The sequence below is a fragment of the Capsicum annuum genome, chromosome 6 (genome assembly GCF_002878395.1).
Source record: "Capsicum annuum cultivar UCD-10X-F1 chromosome 6, UCD10Xv1.1, whole genome shotgun sequence".
NCBI classification, from domain to species: Eukaryota; Viridiplantae; Streptophyta; class Magnoliopsida; order Solanales; family Solanaceae; genus Capsicum; species Capsicum annuum.
Window position 1 is genome coordinate 221,938,907 of NC_061116.1, and position 25,552 is coordinate 221,964,458.

Below are 25,552 nucleotides of genomic sequence, written 5' to 3' on the forward strand. Positions count from 1 at the left end.
AGTTCAAATACATCTAACCTTTTAGAAAAGAGGCAGCCACAGAAACATAAACTTGAAATCAAAAATTATTTCTTTTAGAAGAAAGTGCAACACTATACTGTACCTTTTTGATGAATACTTAACACAGAGCTAAAATAATTACCTGTTAGGCTAACAAAACGTGACAGACATAACTAGAAAGCAGGGAATATTTTTTTTCATGAAAAAATGGTGGTAGATATTACTATTAAGAGAAAAATAGAACTACTGTCCACTGAATTTTCTTTAAATCTTAATACATTTGAGCGGTATCATACCCAACATATAAAAAAAAATTAAGGCAGTAGGTGATTCAAACCCATTTTATCTCTTTACCAAGAATGGCACTGACTTTATATATATATATATATATATATATATATATATATATATAAAATCACATCAATACAGCCATGACCGTTTGAACACAAGAGCACCCCACATATGACTCGGTACTATGCAACCTCTCTTCATACCATAGAAAGTAATGAAATTGGTTTAGACGACGTTAATAAGAGAAAATAGAGAACGAACAAGCATGGGCGATAAAACATAGGTTTTCACAATCATCTGGTAAGCAGCTCATTAACTCTGCAACCATTTAAGGTAAGAAACGAACTCACGAAGTAAAGAAATGCCAAGATAGAAACAAATTTATATTTTTTGTTATTTAGATGATTCTATATATATACGAACATGTCATGAAACCAAATAAAATATGAACTACTTTAGGAATTTAAGGAGAAAGAAAAGAGAAAAAAAAAAAAAGAACAACAAAAGAAGACTCGACCAATGTAGATGTGTGAATATAACAAAATCCAATTCGATTAAGCCAAGTAAACAAATAGAAAGACCAAAACAGATAATTCTGGATAGCTATAGTGTAATATAGCCTTTATGCTCCTGAACTACAACGTGTCCAGACAGTCAATACGAATTTCATTTTTGTCATTTGTATCAAGCTTGGGATTCTAGATTAATTACAACAAGCAAGGCAAAGAAAGACGAACCCCTAGAGAAACTTAGCTTTGTTTCACACAATGCAGTAACCTAAGCAAAAGTATCATGGGGAATTCTTAACAAGTCACAATTTGCATTTTATGTAAAAGTGCTATTACAATTCACAAGATTGATTATACCTTATAGAAGCATAACGGAATAACATAAAGCATAACGGAATAACATACGGACCACCTAATAGGAAATCATAACTAGTAATATGTAGAAAATAGGAAAGAGCATGAACCTGAAATATACAAAACCTACAATATAAACTAAAATGAACGAGGCTAGTTTTGTATATTTTTTTCATGCCCTAAACCAACCAGCTAACATCCCAACTAGAAAACGATAAATGATTTTGCTTCAAGTTTGCATTCATAACCAGCCAACAGAAACGACCAACTCCAATTCATTTCATACTTTATGTTCATTATTAGCTAAATGAAAAACTCGAACAATCGGCGAATTATCAAAATCAAACATAATGTGATTAGCCGGGATAGGATTTACTCTCATAGGTATCCACGAGACCACCTCCAAAATCGCATCAAAATGAAAAAAAAGAACTAAAAATGAGAGCGACAAACACCTATACGCACATATTCACAAAATCACATGTTCATATACAAAACAACTTTCGAAATCAAAATTATATTTTTTAACTACAAGATCAATAAGAGCAGCAACAACACCAACTCGAAATCAAGGTAGTTCCTATGTCTATAGAATCCAATATAGATGAGGGAAAAGAAAATTAAGATGAAATGGAAGAGAAGGGCATGCACCTGTTTTGGGGCAGCGAACTAAGGCTTTTCCATCGCAGATTCGAACTAGCTCAAACTTTGAACTCGGAAAACAAAAGGCGGAAATAAAGCTATAAACTTCCTGATCTTAATGCTAAATCGCCTCTTTTGTTGGGCTCGGCAGCCCCAATCGCAAGGCTATCTGATGACTGAATTTTCTCTTTTGTCTCAGACTCGACTCCAATTAGGAAAAGAAAGAAATATTAGCAAAACCTTGAACCTCTCTTTTGTGTGAAGAAGACTCCTTTTTTGGCCAAAGTGCTGCAACGGATTCTTCAAGAATCTCAAATTCAAAATTCAAAATAATGAAAAAATGAGGGGAAAAGGAGCAAAAATTCTTCATCTTGAGGTGATAGAGAAGACAATTATGGCTGTTAGGTCTGCAAAAGTCAAGATTTTTGGTAGATTTGGCGTGACTGAATTGATGGCAGCTCATTTGGTTGCATTTTCATGTGGAGAAGACGAAATTTAGGGATATATCGGTTGTATGGCTGATTTGTTTTGCCATTTTTGTTGAAAAATGGTGTTTGTTCGCTTGTTGTGCATATGGTTGTTGCTGTGTACGTTGGCAACATATAAGTGAAGGGGAGAGAAGAAATGGGCCGGGTCAAAATTGGTTCTATTGGACTGGGGCGGTTGTTGGGCTAGACAGGGTTAATTTTGGGCTAGCCTTGTTAGATTTTTTAAAGGCTAAAATTAATTGATACAATAGGTCCAATCAGAAAAATTAATTAATCTAATTATTTTAAACCGATTTCACTTAACTAACTTAACGATGCTTTCCTAAGAATCGAGAAATTAATTTTATAAAAAAAGAAAGTCAAAATTGGGTGTCAACACTCCCAATTCGCACTCTTCTCCCCCTTCTTTAAAGAAATTGAATCTTCCAATTCCATTGAATCATCTTTCGAATCCATTGGATGAGCATCCAAACTCTCATCTTCAAATAAATCATGTTCGTCGATTGTCGCTTGTGATGGAGGGATTGTCGGAGACCCCGAAATGACATTTATCCTTAATAATGGCCTAGAGCCATCGGCAGTGACATCCAACATGTATAACGACACATGCCGATCATTATTAATGAACGTGGGATGTATTTTACCCTTTACATAGCTAATCACAATGTTCTTTGACTCACATTCTAACTCTCCGCTCTCAATTACGCGTCAACCATATAGTCGTACGATCTATTGCGATGCAGCGGGATGGGTACTGTCTTCTTTGTAGATGATTTCCACCTCCAACAGTTGGGACCCTCCTTCCACACACCCATATAATTACCACCCACAACAACTACCTCAGTTACTGCCATAATAGACCACACAAATTGATAATAGATCAAGGTTTAGGTCCATCATAGGTCGATGACTGATATGAATACGTCCGTACAAAAATGTGAATTGACTGATTTTTGATATAATATTTGCCCTCCTAGCTCTGGGATGGAAAAATGTATATGTAGGACTTCTAAAGTACTGAAATATATCTAATGACGAGGTATTGAGTGAATTTGGAAAGCTTTACGAGCTACTAGAAGTGGTGTATTTTTTTTTTTTTACATTTTTTCATAAAGGATGGAACAACAATGAAGGCAATGATGAAGAATGGAGATTTTCAGTTGTGATGAACAATTTTTTGTTGGAAAAGTGGCTGGTGTCACACCCCTTTTTCGCTCGAGGAGATCGAGTCGAAGGGTTTTTTCAATTAAAGTGACGGCATTGAATAGGGATTAATTTAATTACAGAGTCGCCACTTGAAATTGAGTTATGGTGTTCCAAGTCACCTTTATGAATCCTTAATCAAAAGGAAATGACTCTTAATTATGGTCTGCGAAAATAGAAGACAAAGTAAGGAATTCTGTTGACCGAGGGGAAGGTGTGAGGTACCCCTCGAGTTCCGTGGTTCTAGCACGGTCACTTTTATTGACTTATCTTGTCTTAAATTATTTTAATAAGTTATGTTATGGCCTAAAATCGCTTATTTTTATTATAGCAAAACTGTCTATATATTTTATACTAAATCGATGAAAGTTAATTTTAGAAAAATATTTGTCAGCATTATTGCATCCTTGAAATTTTAAATGTCTCGAAAAGATGCGTACGCCGCATTCTTATTGTTCTTTTCGCTCTCCCCTCCCCCCCCCACCCCCCCCCCCCCCCTTTTTTTTTTAATAAATAAATAAATCAACTAATCCTTAATTTTGGTAAAGGCTTTGATTTCTATCTAACAGAGACATAAGAATTAAATAAAGAGAATCAATTCTTAATTCACCATCTAATCCGAAATGAATTTATACACAATGAGATTAATAAACAATCAATTTTATTTAATACATGAAATATTTTTAACATTCAAAATCGTGATAAATGGTAAAAAGAAATTTATAAAAAAAAAAAGATAAATTAATTGTTACTAACAAGCATGAATAAAACTTGTTGAAGACTACTCTTTTGAATTTCCAACTCAATTATTTCTTTTTAACACAATCAAAAAGGAGAAATTCGATCATTAATCAAACCTAAAATTTTTAATTTTTTCAACCATCCCTTTTAATCTCATTTTCCATTTTTTTCTGTTGTCGGTGTGTGTATATTTTGTGACAAAGTATTGTGTCTATCATTCTGCTGTGTATGCATGCATAACATATATATGATCGAGTACTGCATGAGCATGTGTGTGTTATTTTTTAAAGTCAATTTTTTTTTTTTTTGCATGCATGGATGCTTTGTTAAGTATGATTTATGACACAACTATATACATTAATTGCATATCAACTTTACATCTTTTTAACATTAATAATTTTTAAAAATTATCTCATTAAAATTCAAATTGATCTAATCTTCATTATTTTACAAAGTAGACCACGAGTTACAGATTAAGATGTAGACACAAATTACATATAAATAATAAACTACACATAATAATATAAAAAGGCATGAAAATAACATTATTCATGCTTCAATTCACAAAGAATATCGTAAAATAAACAGTACAAATTGGATAAGAACCTGTGCGATGAATTAAACCAAGCAAAATGTCGTTACCGAAAACTTTAAACGGAATTTCAAACTTAAACTCTAACTTTTCTCTCCTTTATCTAATATATTTTTTTATTTGGGTCTTCTCCTTTTCCTTCTCACCGTTCTCGTCTCTATTCACTTTGATTTTTTATTTTTTTTGATTTGGGTCTTCTCATTTTCCTTCTTACTGTTCTCGTCTCCATTCACTTTGATTTTTTTTTTTTTTTTGAGTTTTGTTTGCTCTTAGCCTTTTCTTTTCTTTTTTGTTGTCTCCCTGTTGATTTTTTCTTTTGATTTTTCCGTCCCCTCCCCCTAAGTATAGTATTGTGTGTAATATATAGGGTGTAGGGGGTTGAGAAATTGAGAGAGTTGGATGAAAATTAGGGGGTGGTTGGGGTAGGTTAGGATAGAATAAGATTTAATTTCTTTTTTAAAAAAGATAATAATAATAACAAAAAATAATAAATAAATAAAATAATAAGTAATAATAATAATAATAATAAAATAACTAATTAATTTTTATATTTAAGAAAATATAATAAAAGTTTAAAAATAGCCAAAAATAAATATAATTAAGACAGTACTAAAATTACTAAATTATTTCTTTTAAAAGAAACATATTTTATTTTTTATTTTTGTAGTATTTTTTTTTAAATTAAAATTAAAATAAAATAATATCCTAAAATTAACTTCATTTGGATATTTACCTTTTAACTAAAAATTTATTAAAATAAAATAAGAATTTAAATAATATTATATCAAATATAAATATTTAATATTAAAAAATATATATATTAAACTCGGGAGGGTCAAAATCACGTGTCTACATTTTGCCCCTCTTTGTTTGAAATCTCAAAGAGTTTTCATACAAAGAAGTAGACAAAGAGATGACTTTTGACCCTCCGAATATTCTAAAGTAAAGATAAAATAAAATAAAAGATATGACCGAGTACTGGTTTTGGACCGCCTACATAACTCAGGTTTTAAGGGAATCAGGTCACATGTAGTTCAGAGGTAAAAAGTGAGAGAAAAAGATAAAGGTCGAGTGAGATTCCGTCGAGTTTTTGGTTAATGACTTTTGTCTTTTACATTCAAATGACTATCAAAAATAAGATGAAATAAAAATTGCAATCTCTGAAATCTTGATTTAAATCTTCATGACTTGAACTTGAAAATTTATCCTATTCTTCAGGCGGGCTCCTGACTTTCGATTTCTTCACCTTGTTCTTCAGGCGGGCTCCTGGACTTGCAATTTCTTCACCCTGTTCTTCAGGCGGGCTCCTGAACTTTCTCTTTCTTCACTCTGTTATTCAGGCGGACTCCTAGACTTTCTTTTTCTTCACCTTGTTCTTCAGGAGAGTTCCTGGACTTCTTTTTTCTGAGTTTTCAAATATGTTCCTGAACTCAAAATAAAAAGTGAAGCAGAAAAATAACATCCCATTCTTCAGGAGGGTCCTGGACATTAAATAAATTCTCATTCTTCAGGAAGGTCCTGAGCAAAAAGTAAACTCCCATTCTTCAAAAGGGTCCTGTGCAAAAATAAATTCCCCATTCTTCAGGAGGGTCCTGTCCCATTCTTCAGAAGGGTCCTGAGCATAAAATAAATTTCCCATTCTTCAGGAGGTTCCTGTCCCATTTTTCAGGAGGGTCCTGAGCATAAAATAAATTCTCATTCTTCAGAAGGGTCCTGTCTCATTATTCAGGAGGGTCCTGTCCCATTCTTCAGAAGCATTCTTCAGGAGGGTCTTGAGCAAAAAGTAAATTCCCATTCTTCAGAAGAGTCCTGAGCATAAAATAAATTCCCCATTCTTCAGGAGGGTCCTGTCTCATTATTCAGGAGGGTCCTGAGCATAAAATAAATTCCCCATTCTTCATGAGGGTCCTGTCCCATTCTTCAGGAGTGTCCTGAGCAAAAAGTAAATTTTCATTCTTTAGGAGGGTCCTGAGCATAAAATAAATTCTCCATTCTTCAGGAGGGTCCTGTCTCATTCTTCAGGAGGGTCCTGAGCATAAAATAAATTCTCATTCTTTAAGAAGGTCCTGTCCTATTCTTCAGGAGGGTCCTGAGCATAAAGTAAATTTCCATTCTTCAGGAGGGTCCTGTACCATTCTTCGGGAGGGTCCTGAGCATAAAATAAATTCCAGTAAACACGAACAAAATTTTATCCCAGTTTGCACTACTAAATTTTGCGAGTGTCATCAGATCACAACTTTTGAAAAGTACAGTAAAGAGTGTAAATCAAAGCTCTGCTAAAGAAATGTGTCTCATCAGTGTAAAACTGATGACCAAAATTAGAAAGTGTGTCTCCTAAGAGTTAAATTGAAGGACTCAACTAGAAAGTGCATCTTCTAAGAGTGAATGTTTAAGTTAGAAAGTGCTTCACCTAACAAATGAAAACTAACTTATTCAGACTAGGAAGTGCATCTTCTAGGGTTTAAATGAAATGACTCAACTATAAAGTGTGTCTTCTAGGAGTGATGGTTTAAGTTAGGAAGTGTTTCACCTAACAAATGAAAACTAACTTACTCAAACTAGGAAGTGCGTCTTCTAGGGGTTAAATGAAATGATTCGACTAGAAAGTGCGTCTTCTAGGAGTGATGGTTCAAGTTAGAAAGTGCTTCACCTAACAAATGAAAACTGACTTATTCAGACCTGTAAGTGTGTCTCCTAAGGGTTAAATAAAATGACTCGACTAGAAAGTGCGTCTTCTAGGAGTGAAGGTTCAAGTTAGGAAGTGCTTCACGTAACAAATGAAAACTGACTTATTCAGACTAAGAAGTGCGTCTCCTAAGAGTTAAATGAAATGACTCGACTAGAAAGTGCGTCTTCTAGGAGTGGTGGTTCAAGTTACGAAGTGCATCACCTAACAAATGAAACTAGACATACTCTACCTAGGAAGTGTGTCTCCTAATGGTTAATTGAAATGACTCAACTAGAAAGCGCATCTTCTAGAAGTTAAAGCTCAAGTTAGGAAGTGCATCAACTAACAAATGAATAATAACTTACCCAAACAAGAAAGTCCATCTCCTAGGGGTATAGGATGATGAGTTTTCACTATGATTGTGATTACTAAATATGTGTAAAAATATTGCCTCTTGCATTTGCAAAAGTGAGAAATTCCATCTTGTTGATATCTAAACTTTAAAGCATTTGAATTGAGGGCAAATTTCTCTCTATTTCAAACAAAGACCAATTATAATTTTAAAACGTAGTGGTTGATTTGTGGCATCTGGCTATTGAGGTGACCACTCTTGCATTTGTCATACTCAACTCCATTTCAATCATTGATAAGTATCGTTGACTTGTTGTAGTATTGACCCCAATTTCTGACTACCAAAATCGCTTGACTCAAATCTTATTTCTCCTGCATGATGCCTCTAGGTTTAAGTTCAAATATATCCCTTATACTTTCATGAGTCCAAAAACTATCGGGTGACAAGCATTCTTAAATACTTTGCTTTATTTTTGAAACATGTCATCTTTGTGTGTTGATATTTGTCTTGTTTTGCACAACTGAAGGAGTTGGTAACAAGTTTTGAAGTTCTTTCTCACTTATCTTGACATAAATTTGACTCAAAATACGTGAAAGATGACGATATTGATTTTTCATTTGACGACAGAGACACACAAAAAAAAATAATAACAAAAAGAAAAGAAAAAGATAATAGATATCTTTTTAAAAAAAAAAATGAAAGAAAGAAAAACTTCTCTGAGTGTGGCAGCTGATTCCAGTGATTATGACTGCATTTTGAATTAAACAACCTGATTTACCCAAACTAATCACTATCACTTTTTGCCCACTTATTGAATTTGAAAGGGAGTCATTCTTGAACTTGTTCCCTCTAGATTACAATCCTCCTTAGGCTAGTGACATGACCTCGATGGGTTTTCGCTAACAAGTCGCTCCCATTTTCTTTTCTTTTTCAACTCAGTGTCGTCTTATGGTGCCCATAAAGACTTTTACCAATAAGACTCTCATTTTTATTGATCTCACAACTCACAATCGCCTTATGATGCCCAAAAGGATTTTCACCAATCAGACTCTCTCATTTTCATTTTTTGGTTTTAGAAAATAACACTCAAAATATGAAGTATCATGCACCCATAACATGCTTAGCCTTGACATTTTCAAAGATTGATCTGAAGGTCTTTCTTTGGTTGTAACTTGGCTTTTGGAATGTGATAGAAAGAAAGATCGGCATGGGGCTCAAAATTTACACAACATTGGGTAAAATATACAACTTTTGGAATCAACTCTTTTAAGAAAATAAACTTTTGCCCCAGTTTTATTTCATTCTGGGTAACTTAAATTTTCTTTTGGTTGGATTGAACCCCAGAGTAGGGTTGCCTACATATCTTGTCATAGCAAGAATCAGGTCAAACGTAGTTCAGGAAAATCATTATCTAGTTGTTGTTTTTTCAATGAACCTGGGATCTCATTTTTCTTTCCTTTGATTCTTCTCTTTTTGAGATTTTTTTTTCAAGTCCACTTTTTTTTTAACATTTTTTTCTGATTTCATTTTCTTCTTGATATTTTTTCTGACTTCACTTTTTCTTGACATTTTCTAACTCCATTTTTCTTGACACTCTCTTTTTTATTTTTCAAACTCTATTTTGATTCCAAAAGAGAGGTGCGAAATAAAATAAAATTAAAGCTCAAAGGGGTAACAAAGGATGACACAACATTTGGATAGGAAAATGAAATGCCTTCGTCATATCAATATATATATTCCCATTTGGATAAATTCCCATATCAATATATAAATTTTCATTCTTCAGGAGGGTCCTGTGCAAAAATATATTAGCCAAAAATAAATATAATTAAGATAGTACTAAAATTACTAACTTATTTTTTTTAAACGAAACATATTTTATTTTTTATTTTTTATAGTATTTTTTTTAATTGAAATAAAAATAAAATAATATCCTAAAATTAACTTCATTTAGATATTTACCTTTTAACTAAAAATTTATTAAAATAAAATAAGACTTTAAATAATATTATATCAAATACAAATATTTAATATTAAAAAATATATATATTAAACTCGGGAGGATCAAAATCACGTGTCTACAACTGGAATCAGAAATTATTGGTGAAAAAGGGAGCTCCTATAGGTGGCTTCTTGGACAATTTTCTAAATTAAAATAGAAAATATAAAAAAATGATGGAAATACAAAAAAAAAAGGTGGGAAATATTAAATGGATGAGGTGGGGGACTAAAGTGTAAAGTTTAAAACTTGTGTGACATATTTGTATGTAAGAATGGATGATGTCATAAATGTGTCTAAACACCTAATTTTTCAAGATTTGTATCTAAATGCCAAAATAAGTTTTGAAAGTGTCTAAGGGTCAAACTATCCCTGATACTTTACACTAGAGTGGTAAAGATTTCGAGGCAAAAGTTGAATTTTTACTTTTGGTTATTGAATATTGAATCATATTCTTTAGCTAGGAATTCTGCGTAACCATAACTTTACTATGGTTAGTTTCACTTAGATTGTTCACTTGCTATGCTCATGCTTCATTTGAATTTCTACTTTCTATGCTTTTGTCTTTTCAAAAAAGAAAAGGATGAATGATAATTAACCATCTTAATAATATTATTTTTTCTCAAGAATTCTTTTAATCACAGCACATTCCCACATAATTGGAATAGTATTTTATAAATTAACTAATGCATCATTATGTGTAGGGTGTGCATGGTATAAGTATGGTACAGTATTTGAAACTTCTACGGTAGTTTCGATATTCGGTCTTTAAAAGTACTATATCATTATCATACCATATTAATTCGGTATGGTGCGATATTTTGATGTTCAGTTTTGGTGTTTTGTGGTATAGTAATCGGTAATCATAGTTTGTTCAATTTCGACAATATATATTCGTATACTAGAATATTATTACTTCGACTTTTCAAAAGCACGCCTCAGTTGTATCGTAAATACCCATTACACATGTAGAATATTCAAAAAGAAATACAAACAACTCCTTTTGTTAGTCAATTACACAAAAAAAGACATTACAATCAAAATAGAGTAGCAAAAGTTTCAATGTCTAAACATTGTTACACTAATACTAAGTAATAGTGTTGATGAGGATGTCTCCTACCGTATTGGGGCAGGTTGGATGAAATGGAGGCTTGCCTCGGAAATTTTGTGCGATAAGAAGGTGCCTCTTAAGCTTAAAGGTAAATTTTATAGAGCTGCGGTCCGGTCGGCCATGTTATACGGGGCTGAGTGCTATCCGGTTAAGAGTTCTCACGTCTAAAGGTTGAAGGTGGCGGAAATGAGAATGTTGTGTTGGATGTGTGGATTTACGAGGGCTGGCAGGGTCAGGAATGAGACTATTCGGGAGAAGGTGGGAGTGGTCTCGGTAGAGGATAATTTGCGGGAAGTGAGGATGAGATGGTTTGGCCATGTCATGAGAAGGGGCACGGATGCCCCAATTCGTAGGTGTGAGAGGTTGGCCTTGGAGGATTTCAAGTGGGGTAGGGGTAGACCTAAGTTGTACTGGAGAGGAGTGATTAGACGTGACATGGAACAGTTACAGCTTACTGAGGACATGACCCTCGATAGGTAGGTTTGGAAGAAAAGTATTAAGCTAAAGGGCTAAGGAGTGGGGTCGAGTCGTACTCTGTAGATAGGAGGGTTAAGAGTAGCTTGGTTGGTAGCTCTAGGTTTGGGGGACGGAGGGTCCTTGGTGTGTTAACTATTCTTCTTGTTGTGAATGTTGATTCTTTGTTGCTTTAACATAATGCTCGTCTTTTGGTTAATTATACTTTATTTTTGTGGATGTTGGTGCTATGTTATTTTATCGTTTTGCTTGTCTGTTGGTCTACAGTCCTTGATCCTGAGCCGGGGGTTTATCGGAAACAGACTCTCTACCCCCGTCGGAGGTAGTGGTATGGACTGCGTATATTTTACCCTCCTCAGACCCCACTATGTGGGAATATACTGGGTATGTTGTTGTTGTTGTATCATATACCAAAAAAATTTAAAATATATATCATATATCATACCAAATACCATAATACCAAGATCACAGTATCAAAAATTTTGATTCGATATGGTAATTCGATATATACCATACTATGCTCACACCTAATTATGTGTACATTTAGAATATGCCCTCCAGTTTCCTGTTAAAAGAGAAAAAGCAATTCAGCCGAACCATATTGATGAAACGTCTCCGTTACCTGGACCAAACTTGCACCAGTCACTTGGGCCAAAACGTAGTTGGGCCACCAAAACATTTGGACTGAGAATTGGGCAGGGGCCGTGCGAACGCAGGCTCCACCACCACAAGTTATTATAAAGTAGACTCTCTCACTTGGGTAAATCTTAGGCGGGTATCCCTCCAAAGTGCAATGGTGCCACGGTGGTCACCAATCTAGGCTACGAGCCTTCATGATCACCTATTTATCCCGTCCAAGTAAGTATGGATCCATGTAGCACTAGCCTATTTTTTTATACTAAAAATTATACAAATAGATAATTTATGTTTTCAATATTATAAAAATCTCAACTCCCTAAACATATTACAAAAATCTCAACATATACACAAAAGGCTATGTATATATCGGCTATGCTATATGTATATTAATAGGGAGAGAGAGTAAAGTAATTAAAGATTGTGAGAGAGTGTAATTACTTCCAAAAGGGTTGGTATTTGTGTTATTTATACTTTTTTTATACAACTTCTGCTACTCTTTTGTTTTGTTATCATCGATTTGGTACTAGTCATACAAAATGCTATCACAAAGATAAGCAAATATAACAATCCTTAATCATCTCAAAAATCCCACCTTTTAATTCTTGGAAGTTTACAAAAGAAAAAACGATAATTATTTGCTATGTAACCTTACAATTAAATAGAGTTCAACATTTTAAAGATAATTTACTATCTAGGGAAAGATAATTCATTGATTTTCCTTTCATATCTACTAAATTAGAAAAAGTGTTTCATTTAGGGAGTACTTATACATTTTCTAAGTTGAGTTAGATTTCAATATTGTTTGCTTTATTTGATTTTCAATAGCTAAGATTATACATCAATGGCACAAGATACACAAACATATATGTGTGCGTTTCTTGTTCCTTTATAAACTATGCATTGTTTTTCAATCAGCCTTTCACTTCACTATCTATGCTTAATTTTGAAAAGTACTAATAATTATCCAATTCAGGATTCACACAAAAATTACGGTCAAGTTTCACAATAATTTTTTATTATTATTGTGCAATAAAAAAATTAGATTTGTCTTTGACTCATAACTTAACTTTAATGAAAAGGAAGGGGAGGATCACTTAGCTTCCAACCGGTGTTTTCTTTTAAAAAGTAAATTTTCACTATATTATTATTCTCTAAACTAAACGAAAAAAGAGGAGGTGGAGACTATCTTTAACGAACGTATACTTTAGAGTCTAGAATTTCATTATACTATTGCACTTTAAATAAAAATGTTAAAGCAAATGCGACGATGCTTCATCAATAGTACATTTTTTAGTCTAAATTTTCCCTATACTATTATACTTTGGCGTCTAGATCTTCATTATGTTATTACTACACCACACTATATTCACATTACCTAAATAGATATTACATAAATAGTCCATTTTTCAAATTTATTCATTGTATTTCTAAAGAAAAAAAAGGAGGTGCTTTGATCACTTGTATATTTTAGCGCGCACTGGCGAGGGGCAAAAATGGACAAAAAAGATTATGTCCATGAGTTCTACGTGTCTCCATCCCTATCGACTTCGGGGCGAACAACAACTTATTTTTGGGCTTTTACAAAATTTTGAGTGTTTTCGGGCCTTTCCCAAACCTTTATTCACATTTTTTCTGTTTCTGTTTAATTCCATCTTTATCACCACTTTCAAACATCACTACAACAAATCTCTCTTCTCACAGATCTCTGCCCCTTTTTTCGCTCTTTCTCTACACTGGTTGGTAATACCTTCGCTAACGTCATTTCTCTGTGTTAATGAATTAATTAATTATATATATAGCTTGCGATTTTGTATAGTTTTTCTTTTTCAATTCGTATGACTTGTATGCTAATGTTTTACTTGATTATATGTTTAATTTTTCCTATTTATTTTTGCTTCGGCGATAGGTTTGAGGTAGTTTGAGTGTGGAAGACTGGTAATTGTTGTGGTTTTTAGTTTTGTTTGATTGATGCTGATGTGTTTCATTGATTTAATTTGATTGGAGTAAATGTTCTGAAGCTTTTTCTTTTTCACTTGTAGTAATGTGTATCGAATTTAATTAAATAAAGAGAAAAGAAGTGTAAACGTCAGTTTTTTTCTTTTTTTTGTGGTGGTGGCGGTGGTTCTACGGTGAGGAAGAGTAGAAATAAATGTGAATGCTTTATTTAAGTTTGAAATTTTAGCATGTCATTGTGGGATGGCGATGGTAATTTTTTAAAATAGTTATAGTACATACTGGTTTGCTTTAGTGCTGGCAATGTAACGTATAATCGTTTGACCTTTCGTACCTGGTCATGGTAAAACGTATCAACTCGCGGATTTGTTTATATAAATAAAGGTTTAACCTTTAATAAAATGGATCGAATACTGATTTGAAATGTGTTAAAAGTGGTCAAGTGTTCAAATACTAAATGCGATGGAGGTTATCTCTTGAGTTAATGCCTTGATCCTGATTTTCAGTCTTATTAAAAAGGGAAATAGAGCAATTTAGGTACCTACTGGATGCTTCCTAATTGTGTTGTATGTTATTGAGCTCTGTTGCACAATAGAAAAAATGTGTAAGAAGTGGAAGTTACCTGGTACTTATTGCAGGTGGAGGTGGCATGTATCTCGTGGAATTAATTGAGGTGTGCGGAAGCTGTTCTGGACACCATATTTATCAAAAAGAAAATGTGCAAGAATGAAAAATACGAGAATTTAACTTATATTAATGTGAACTTTTATGTTACTCATAATTCTATTTGTATGTCATCAACAAAATATACTACTTTTCGTTTTACACTTGAGCCAAAAGAGATGGAAATCGTCATACTCAATGTTTTAAAACTTAATAAGTTGTACCTTTTTAAATGACTTCCCTGTTTGTTTAATTTCTCCCTCTTTGCTACAAATTAGTGAAATTGAGCTCGTGTAAGGGTGTTCGATTTATCAATTGTTCTAGACTTTTATTATACGGACAGACTGTTTTACAGTAGATATGATACTCCACTGCTCTTATGCACTGTTGTCTTGTTCTCTTGTATGAAATGGAAAGAGTTTCAAGGTGAAACTGAGCTCTTGTAATTGTGTTCGATATATATCAGTTGTTGTAGAGTTTTATTCTTAAAATGAATTATTTTAAGGCAGAGTCGGTGCTTTATAATTTGCACGTTTAAGGGTGTATTTATGTGCTTGGTGCTTGTTTCAAGGTTTGTTAACCCCCCCATCCTTTAATAGTTAATAGTTTTGATGTTAAAGATTATAGTATATTTTGACTGCCTATTTCATTTGCATTGGTTTACAGATAATCAGTAATTACACATTGGAAAGGCTTCAAAAATATTCTCCCAAAACCTTTCAGAAGAAAAGGAAAAGGAAGCTTCTGTACGACAAGGAAAATATTCTGCATGACCTCTTGACATTTCTGCAATGTCAGGGATACTCAATGTATTCATCTTTCTACACAGAGTTCATTGTATTTTGATACTCGTGTTCCTTTCTTGTATTTGTTGCCTTTTCGGTTGAGTTCTTTTTGTCACTTTCCTCTTTCTGGAAGAACATATACCCATGTCTGTCTACCTAATCACTTGAATGTTCAAAACTATTTCTATATCACTGTAAAGGTAAAGATTTTATTGGTGCTATCAATTATATTTTGTTTGTTTTGTTAAGATTTTTATCTGTGATGAAAATTTATTTTGTTTAAGTTGATTAACTTTTACTCTATGTTCATTACTTTAATGATGGTATTGTTAACGGTGCTAGATCATTCTTTTTTACAAAAGCTATTGATCCTTGTAATTTATGTTGAGCAGTTGGTCAAATAATATCTTCTGATCTCACTGTCTCTTGTCAAGACTTATGGGGAATAATTTAATACACATTAACCTTGTTCAAGTTTTCAACCCTTCTCTCTGGATCGTGTCAACTTATATTCTAAGTTCTTTCGTCGAGCTTCAGTAATAACCATATTAGCTTCTTTACCTTTAAAAGAAAACCATATTAGCTTCTCTTTTGACTCTCTTATATTCCTTAAAAGGGTTCTTTTGCTGTTGAAAACATCCTATAGTCCCGTTGTGCTTTAATAGTTTTTTTTTTGGGTGTATCTCATCATTCTATCACCAGGATCTTTGTGGTCATGATGCGGCCTTGAACACCTAAAGCTTCACTTGTTGCTTTCTCAATGCAAATTGTCATTTCCTTCCAATGCATTAGCTTTTAGCCTCACACCGCTCCTTCAACAATTAGTCCATAAATGCTAGTTTGTGCTTTTCAGTGTCCATCATTGAATTTTCGGTTGCGTACAATTCTTTCCCTTTCTCTTTCCCCCTCGCTCTTTCTCTTCACATTCAGGTATACTAGTTCATGTTGGGTGAGTACGGCTTCTTTTGGTATATCATTACAGTTCTTACATTTGGCCATGCCATTTCTTTTGATAAGAATGAAATTTATTTATAGGTGTCACGTTTACCTTATCACAAAAGAAAATGTTATGTGATTCCCTTTCGTTACACTAGGTGTTAGCTAAAACTAAATTCACTAGGTGATACAATCATTGAAGTATTCCTTCTTTCATTCCTTGCACGAGAACCATATTCTAATATGCTCGGTTTGATCTGTCACTATATCTATACATATGTCATTTAGGCCTCCCCGAATATACGTCTATAAATATTTGTTGGGCACTCCGGATCCTCCGAACCAAGTTACTCGTAATGCGAACTTAGTTTCAGTAATCTTTTTTATCCTATTTGGGAGCATAGCCTTTTTAATCCAACATAAATTTCTTAGGAAATCCCGCAGTTTGCAGAAATGCAAGGTAAGGATGCTTACGTAGATCCAATATGGTTCGATCCCTTCTCAAGTCCTGTGCTTAGCGGAATCCTAATGCATCAGGCTGCCCTTCTATCAATTTTTGAATGGAAACTTTGATATAGAACGAAAATATAAGTATCTTTGCGAAGGTAAACTAACATCAACTATTTGGTAAAGAATAGAGTCATGTTATTTTCTTCTAGTTTCCTCTGGAACAAAGTGCGCATATCTTTCCAGAGTTTAGATTTAGTTACTTCATTTGGTCATATTTGTGGAGTTTAGAAGCTAAACATTAAATTTATAGTGGAACTTTGCTATGGAACAAAATGCAGATTGTAAGTTTTTGAGGTAACTGACATTAATTGTTTGGTAAAGGTACAACACAGAGTGTCAAGATACTTTCCGGTAGTTTCATTAGAATAGGTGAGGTGCTGAGCTTGTCATTGGAACTTCCAAAATGTGGAGTACCTTTTTTGGCTGCATTACTATTAAAATATGAGATCTGATTTTGATGGATCCCCTGGCATTTTGTTTTCATGACACGTCAGTAATGCAGTTCTGACGTACACTTTAGTTAAATTAATACATATATAGCCAATTTAGACAGCTCTTGTTTTCCTAGAATATCTTGCCTATTCACATATTGGACATCGTCAAAGTTTGTCGTTTTTAAGCGTGTGGTTGCATAATGCGACATAAAATTATGGACCTTGTCTAGGCATGATGTGTTTCCTTTTGACTGCTGAATTTGTTCGCATCAGTATTAGATGACGCATTGATGCATTAAATGGGTATTGCTGATTGCTCTAATATTTAGTGGTCCACACTCAAACTTATTCGATTTGGTTGTAGTCATCTCTGAATGGGGCGGCATCAAATCTTCCCGACAACACCGGACGCTCATTTCCTTCATCTTTCTCTCCTCAATCTGGTGCAGCCTCCCCCCTTTATCATCACTCTGGTGAGTTGTTTTCTGTATTGTCACTGCTTTCTGATTTTTCAAGCAAAATTTACGAGAGAACTTCTTCCTTTCAGGAAGTATTCAGGGCCTTCATAACATTCATGGGAGTTTCAATGTTCCTAACATGCCGGGTACACTTGGTTCAAGAAATACAGCAATAAATAATGTCCCTTCAAGTGGGGTCCAACAATCTGGGAATAGTCTCGCTGGCGGTCGTTTTGCATCAAATAATATTCCGGTAGCCCTTTCACAGGTTTGTGTATTATTTCTATTTCTTTTTGCTTGTGGATTACCTAAACAATGGAAAATATATAGACTAAATCCCTTTAAGATGGTACTCCCTCTGTTCCTTTTTAAGATGGTACTCCCTTTAGGCATGTGATTTGATTAATACATCCCTTATTTATCTTTAACTTTATCCATTTGCATGCCTCTTAATTCTAGAATAGTTAATGTTAGGGGCAAAATTTTAAAAGAATAATCAATTCTTTCTTGATTTATTAAATTGATAAGTATTTAGGAAAAACTATGTTTAGTATATATATAACAAAAAGGAATGGAGGGACTGATTTTTATACTTTCTTAGTTTTGTCTCTCTCCTGCACTTGGTGAAAGCATAGTTTGAGATGGTGGAGAAGATGCTTTTTTGAGAAGTGGGAAAGAAGATTTGCTTTTGAAATGTTGTATTATGATTTTGGAAATGGAGATTCTAGAGAAGCTCTTGAGAGGCATACTTCTAATATTTGCTTAAACCATTTCAAGCATCGATTAGAATTTTCTGAACTTTTCCTGCTTCTGTTTCTTTTTTTCTCATTCTGTATTCACACACTCACACACTCTAGAACGCAATCGTCATTGGGTTGCCCATCTCTGATGCAGATGTCCCAGGGAAGTTCTCATGGTCATTCTGGCATGACAAGTAGGGGTGGTATGAGTGTTGTTGGTAACCCGGGATATAGTAGTAACACTAGTGGTGTTGGGGGTTCTATTCCGGGGATTCTTCCAACCTCTGCAGCAATTGGTAATCGAAGTTCTGTTCAAGGCCTTGGGATGTCCCCACTTTTGGGAAATGCAGGTCCAAGGATGTCAAACTCAGTTGGAAATATAGTCGGTGGAGGCAACATTGGGAGAAGCATCAGCTCTGGTGCAGGATTGTCTGTGCCTGGTCTTGCTTCTCGACTAAATTTGACTGCGAACACTGGTTCTGGAAATTTAAATGTTCAAGGATCTAATAGGTTAATGGGTGGTGTTATGCAGCAAGGTAAATTAACCTAAAATGTTTATAAGTTCTCTTCTAGTTTTGCTAGTTCTCTTCATCTTGATGTCTGTTCTCGGTTTTAAAATTCAATACTTCCTCTGGCGTTATTTTCATACTTGATAGAATCTAGTTTTGTTCTTTTTTGGATGAAATCCTAATATTAAATATAGACAGTTATTTAATAATCTTCTTTTTGTATCTTCTTTTGGTCTGTTTCTTAAAATAGATGAACTCAAATTTATGTAGCTCTAACTTGAAAAAAGAATAGGATATTCTTTGTAGGCAGTGTTATTAAAAGTGCTCCCTTCAACACTTGAAGTGTGAAATGAGTTGAGGTGACGGATCAAGGACTTTTGTCGCTTGAAGCGAGGTGAGATCAGAAAATATATTGTTTCAGTAACAGAAGAAGTGAGAAGCGAGTTGAGGCGTGAGTGTTGCTTTTGTGGAAAAAGCAATATTTTTGGAAATTTAATTGAAATAAAGGTTAATTTTAGGTCTAATATTTAAACAATTGCCACAGACAAGCATCTTCATCGCTGGTCTTCTTCTGCAATTCTAGGGTTTCAAGGTAAGTTTTCTTCTCTTATAAACCTTCTTCGATTTCCTCTTCTCCTCCTTTTTCGATTTTTTTCTCTTCTTTTCTCCTCTGTTTCCATGCCTTTTCTCTTCTTCTTCTCTTCGACTTATTCTTTTTGACTTATTTTCTCTTCTTTCTCCTCTGCTTTCTCTTCTCTTCTCTTCTTTTCTCCTTTCCTCTCTTGATTCTCTGTTTTTTTTCAAGCTTTTTAATCTGGTTCTAGTATCTATTGTTTACTTTTTAATTTAAGAATTGAAAGATCTGGTTAATATGTCATCTCTATTGAGTTCTTGGTTATTTTTATATGTCAAATTCAATATTTTCTTTTTATATTAAAACATCGCTTCAGTTGAAAAAATTGTGCGCTTTGCTTCACGCTTGGGTGAAGCGAGCCCTCATTGCCTTTTCCCACTTCTCGTTTTCCCAAACACTGTTTCCGGATAGCTGGTTATAGATAGAAGTTTTTTCCATATGAAAAGTCTTCCATTCCTTTTCATTGAGGGAGGTTAGATGCAAATCATTGCCCTTAGCTTTGGGTTTGTGGTACATAACCTTCTTGACCTTCTAAAATATATAAATGAGTCTCATTATGAACTAAAGTGGAACTGTTTGTATGCCATTTCACCTTATGAGAGTGGGATAGGTTCTAAACTTCTCTTCTTGAAAAATACAAGTATACGACAATGAAAATGACCCTCCCCAGTTCAAAATATGTCAAAGACTTTTTTTTCTTAGGAAGGTAAAATGTAATCTATATATTCGCAGGTGTAACTACATCCAAAACTATGTAGTACCCCTTCAAAAGTTTTACAAACTACATGTACCCCTATAAAGTCTAAAGTCACAAGTAATCTAAGACTTGAAAAATATCTTCTGCTTGGGCTAATACATTCTGTTTACACCAAAAATAATACAAAGCAAGACTATGACAAAAATTAGAGAAGTTATTTAATTTCTTTTTTAAAAAAGGATAGGTTGCACAAAAGTAAAATAAGTGTATTACACTCCATTTCCCCTTTTCCTCACTTTTGTTGCTTGACTCTAATTAGGGAAAGAAGGAAAGGAGGGGGAATCAGGAAAAGAGTAAATATGGGTGTATATATGTTCATATGCTAAATTATTTACATATGGATTGTAAATCTACATGTTCACTTTATTTCCTTTACAATGAGAAGGTTATGTTTATATTTACAGCGCCCGGATGGTTTATGCACCTCAAGTGAAAAACTGCAGTGGATAATCCCTTCATTTGGTTTAAAATATCTGAGAGAATCCATATACAATTGTATTAGTTCGGATGCTAGTTGGTTTATGTGCCTCTAACTGTATTGTGAGGGAGCTAGTTCTATTTAATCTTTTTCGTCTTTTTCTTATAGCCTAACAAGAGTAATTTCAAGTAAATCGAATTTTCGCATTAAGCTAGTTTTAGTGTTTTAATCATTTCTACTTCATTCTTCATCTACCTCCTTATAAAGTTATTGGCTATTTGAACCTTTGCTTGGTTTTCTTCTCCTCATTTGATGAGTCCTTTATCCCCACGATAGACCTCAAATTGATAACCTTTCTAGGATTTCATCAGTGTTTACGAGACATATTATAATTTGATTCTTTTTAAAATCAAGTCTGTAAATTCATTTTGATGAAACTTACTTTTAGCTGCTTTTGCCATTACTACTGCATAAAGTTTTTATTTGTAGGTTTTGAGGTGAACTAGGCACCTATTTTATATATTATGTGGTAGGTTGACCTTTCTTTTGCGCTAATGGTGCCATCTGGATTCAGCCTCTCCGCAGGTGATGTCTATGTTAGGTAATTCATATCCTACTGCTGGTGGTCTATCTCAGAACCATGTTCAAGCAGTCGGCAACCTTAATTCCATGGGAATGCTGAATGATGTGAATTCAAACGATGGATCTCCATTTGATATCAATGATTTCCCTCAGCTAAGCAGCCGACCTAATTCTGCTGGAGGACCTCAAGGACAATTGGGTAATCAAATTGCCTTTCCTTCCTGACAATCTGCAGAAGTGATTTTATTTGATTATTCATTCAGAATACTGAGGAAGGAACAATCTCAGGGTCATTGCGAAAACAAATTGCTCAACAAAATCAGGAATTCAGCATTCAAAATGAAGATTTTCCGGCCTTGCCAGGATTTAAAGGTGATAATATGCATGCTCAAAGTTCTTGTCATGCTTTCTTAAGTTAGTTGATAAGTCACTCCTCCCATTTAACTTTGGTGTGACAATTTGTTCGGTGGGGTCAGAAAAGGAAAGGTCGGCAAGTAGGGTCACAAAAAGGAAAGGTGGCGGGAGGAAAATAGAGGTATATGAGTCATTTCCCTGTTTTGTTAGGATATAGCTGAGGGGAGCTGAAAGTACAATTTTGCATACCTCTGTGAGTCTTTCATTTTCTTTAATTTTTTTGATCGAGAAGGAATCTGATTTTATTTTCATCGCAAAGGAATCTGATTTTGTTTTCATCGCAAAGGAATCTGATTTTATTTTCACTGCCAAGGATCTGATTTGTCTTTAGTGTTAATGGATGGACATTCTCCTGATTAAAAATAAAATGAATGGACATTCTCAATTTCTAGTATGAGGTTGGTGGTGCACCCTAGAAGTCAACCTTGCTTCTTAGTTGTGGACTTTATCTTGGGTATAGCTCTTTTTCCTCCTGGCAGGGCTAGGATTTATGGTTTGAGCATGTTTATGGGGCTTTATTTTAGATGTTTCCAGATCTGACTTTTCTTTTTATAGAAAAAAAAATCTGCTTTATGTACAGCTATAGAGGTGATTAGAAAGGGATAATGGAAGAGGGTTCCTAGTTGCTTTGCATTTTAGGAGTTTACTAATGGAATTGTTCTCATGTTTCCTCAGGTGGCAATGCTGATTATGCTATGGATCTACACCAGAAAGAACAACTTCATGATAATACTATTTCTATGATGCAGCAGCAGCACTTCTCTGTAAACATAAACTTCTGAAATACTGGATACTTATTTTAATGTTGTGATTAATTGTAATGCTTTAGCCTCATGACTCTGCCCTGTACTTCTCATTATCTAATGCGCAGATGGGAAGATCTGGTGGTTTTAACTTGGGAGGAACATACTCATCGCTTCGCTCACAGCAGCAGCAGCAGCAGCAGCATGCCTCATCGGTGAGTAATAGCGGTCTCTCTTTTTCAAATGTAAACAACCAGGATCCACTACATTTACATGGTTCAGATGTCTTCCCGTCATCGCACTCGAGTTATCACCAGCAGGTGCATTACCTTTATACATTTTTTTCTTGCTCGTATTCGTTTTATTTTTTTCTGTTTGTCTCTCTTTATATTTAGGGTTGGTGTAGTCTGCTGGTGGTGGTTGTGTATGTGTTTTTTTTTTTTTTTTTTGTGTGTGTGTGTGTGTTACGGAGGTGATTTGAGGTGATTTGAAGGCATGTTTCCCCTTTCCCCGTTTCTAATTGGAGGTTTCTTTTCCTTTCTTCTTTTTACTTATTCTTGTTTGTGTGGGGTTGAGGGAAGAGTTGAGACTGGTATACCTTTTTTGGTGAGTACTTGTGGACATTGGCTAGTTCCAAAAACAGAAATTTGATTTTACCAGAGGAGCCATTTGCTTTTGAAACATGATCGAGTTGAGTTATGAGGTGGAAAGCTAAGAGTTTTTGTTAGTATTATGGTGAAGAAGCTTTATACATGCATAATTTGTAGTGGCTACAAGAGCCGTATTCATACCGCTGTAGGTGATAATTTACTCGCTTTTTGCTCTATTTGATTCAGTCTGGTGGACCTCCTGGTATCGGGTTACGGCCTCTTAATTCTCCTAGTTCTGTTTCTGGTATTAGTTCATACGATCAGCTTATCCAGCAGTATCAGCAACAACAACAGCAGACTCAATCCCAATTTCGACTGCAGCAAATGTCTGCTTTAGGTCAGCCATACAGGGATCAAGGCATGAAATCCATGCAGGCTCAAACTGCTCCTGACCCTTTTGGTATGCTTGGTTTGCTAAGTGTAATACGAATGAGCGATCCGGATCTGACTTCTCTTGCTCTTGGAATCGATCTAACAACTCTTGGATTGAACTTGAACTCTGCGGAAAATTTACACAAAACGTTTGGTTCCCCATGGTCTGATGAACCTGCCAAGGGTGATCCTGAATTTGCTGTACCGCAATGTTATTATGCCAAGCAACCACCTCCTCTAAACGTGAGTGGCCTCTTCTTCTTTATCTTTCCTAGACCCTGCGCATAGCTGGAGGTTTAGCGCACTGGACTGCCTTTTTTAAAAATCTATTGATACGTTTTGAATTGGCTGCAGCAAGCATACTTTTCCAAGTTTCAGTTAGACACTTTGTTTTACATTTTCTACAGGCAAGTCTCTCTCTCTCTCTGATAAGCAATTCAGTGGTTCTTGTCCATGAAATTTGATTGTAGAAATAACACAATCTGTTGTTCTTTGCAGCATGCCGAAGGATGAAGCGCAATTATATGCTGCTAATGAATTGTATGTTCGCTCTTTTGTACAAAAATTGGTTTTATAGGGAGCACGTTCATTCTACTGTAGTTCTTGATAGCAATCTGGCTTTCTATTGCTTCTTGGGATGCCGCATACTACAGATTAACCTATTTGGCTTGCTTTTGTTCTTAGTTGAATCTATTTGATAACATTTTTGCATCATTTCATACAGGTATAACCGGGGTTGGTTTTATCACAGAGAACATCGATTGTGGTTTATGAGGGTTGCCAACATGGAGCCTCTTGTCAAGACCAATGCCTATGAGAGAGGATCTTATATTTGTTTTGATCCAAACACATGGGAGACAATCCGCAAGGTATGGATTTCATTATGCATTTTTTGATATATGTTAATTGTAGCAATTCAGGTTCCTAGTTTTCTAATTTCTCTGCAACTCCGATGCAGGATAATTTCGTACTCCACTACGAAATGTTGGAAAAGAGACCTGTTCTACCTCAGCGCTAAGGAGATTATGTTCGGTTTACCATTGTACATTTTTCACAGAATACCATTTTCTAGGAACCAGCTAGTTCTTCTCACCTGTAGTTTTCAGCTCAATTGGGCTTTTGGGCAGCCGGCCAATGTTACTGTAATGTTTTTCCCCAGTTGTTTATCCCTTGTAACCTTAGATGCTGCAAGTCAAAACAAAAAAAAAATCCAGTACAGTGTTCTCATTTTCCCTGTCAGCTTAACTTTTATCGATGGGATTGACATTTTTGAGATAATTATAGATATATTAGTGACTTGTTGAAAGTCTTACTGTTTATAACCTGTTTGGCCAAGCTTCTTTGTAGTCGAAAGCGTTCTCTTTCCCAAGGGTGCTTATTTTAAGAAAGTGTTTGGCCAATCTTTTAGGGAAAAAAGTAAGTGTTTTGAGTTGCGAAAGCTGCTCTCTCTTTTTTTTTCCCCTTTCTTCTTCTTTTTCAGAATTAGAAAGATTACTTTTTCTTAATGAGCGTTTTTAGAACATTAGCCAAAACATGTGAAGCCTAGTTCTTCTTCAACCAGCCAGCTTCTTCTTGTCCATTCCTTTTCCTGCAGAAAAAAAAGTTAAAAGAGGTTAATGTACTTTTGTACCCACCCCAGATCCAACACAAACCTTATAAGCTCTATAGTGGACCAGTAATGGAGGAGTAAGGTCATGTTATCCGTAATGCAGCTTTCAAGAATTGTAAGTAAATGTCCTCATAATTTTTCTGCCTCAAACTGCACGAATGCCTCTCCAAGATTAGACGCTGGGCTCAAGGGTTTTATGCCAAATCAAACAATTTAATCTGAAGTCTTAGAAATTGAGGTAAGAATACTTATTTCTAAACCATGGAAAATGGTAAATGTGTACATACAAAAAAAATGGCTTGCATCTATTTGTTTGGTGTAA

General features: G+C 34.6%; 1 protein-coding gene, 1 non-coding gene and 1 pseudogene across 6 annotated transcripts; 1 reads left to right on the top strand and 2 right to left on the bottom strand.

Annotated features, from left to right (window-relative positions):
• Nucleotides 1-12,119: 12,119 nt before the first annotated feature.
• LOC124899940 lies at nt 12,120-12,290 on the bottom strand (annotated as a pseudogene).
• A 1,332-nt stretch (nt 12,291-13,622) lies between these two features.
• Nucleotides 13,623-24,940, top strand: LOC107875567 (probable NOT transcription complex subunit VIP2). Of its 5 annotated transcripts, none has more exons than XM_016722326.2 (14): nt 13,623-13,799; nt 15,346-15,488; nt 17,709-17,817; nt 17,892-18,070; nt 18,697-19,078; nt 21,435-21,641; nt 21,731-21,814; nt 22,532-22,620; nt 22,728-22,919; nt 23,436-23,864; nt 23,976-24,028; nt 24,120-24,161; nt 24,346-24,490; nt 24,580-24,940. In XM_016722326.2, exons 2-14 carry the CDS (start codon nt 15,471-15,473, stop codon nt 24,637-24,639), a joined length of 1,989 nt encoding a protein of 662 aa, XP_016577812.2. In that variant the 5' UTR covers nt 13,623-13,799; nt 15,346-15,470; the 3' UTR covers nt 24,640-24,940. The 5 variants fall into 5 exon arrangements, with proteins under 5 accessions (XP_016577812.2, XP_016577815.2, XP_047270079.1 ...); XM_016722329.2 differs by having other exon boundaries at nt 22,728-22,814; XM_047414123.1 differs by having other exon boundaries at nt 13,632-13,803; nt 22,728-22,814.
• LOC124899923 lies at nt 17,737-17,817 on the bottom strand. Its single transcript, XR_007057483.1, has one exon. It is a non-coding gene; the product is annotated as a small nucleolar RNA snoR35 (small nucleolar RNA).
• Nucleotides 24,941-25,552: the final 612 nt, after the last annotated feature.

Excerpts from the sequence above, each read along its gene's own strand:
- LOC107875567 (XM_016722326.2), top strand. Across the intron at positions 21,642-21,730 it reads AGGACCTCAAGGACAATTGG|GGTCATTGCGAAAACAAATT; the intron begins GTAATCAAATTG and ends GAACAATCTCAG. Across the intron at positions 24,029-24,119 it reads TTGTTTTACATTTTCTACAG|CATGCCGAAGGATGAAGCGC; the intron begins GCAAGTCTCTCT and ends TGTTCTTTGCAG.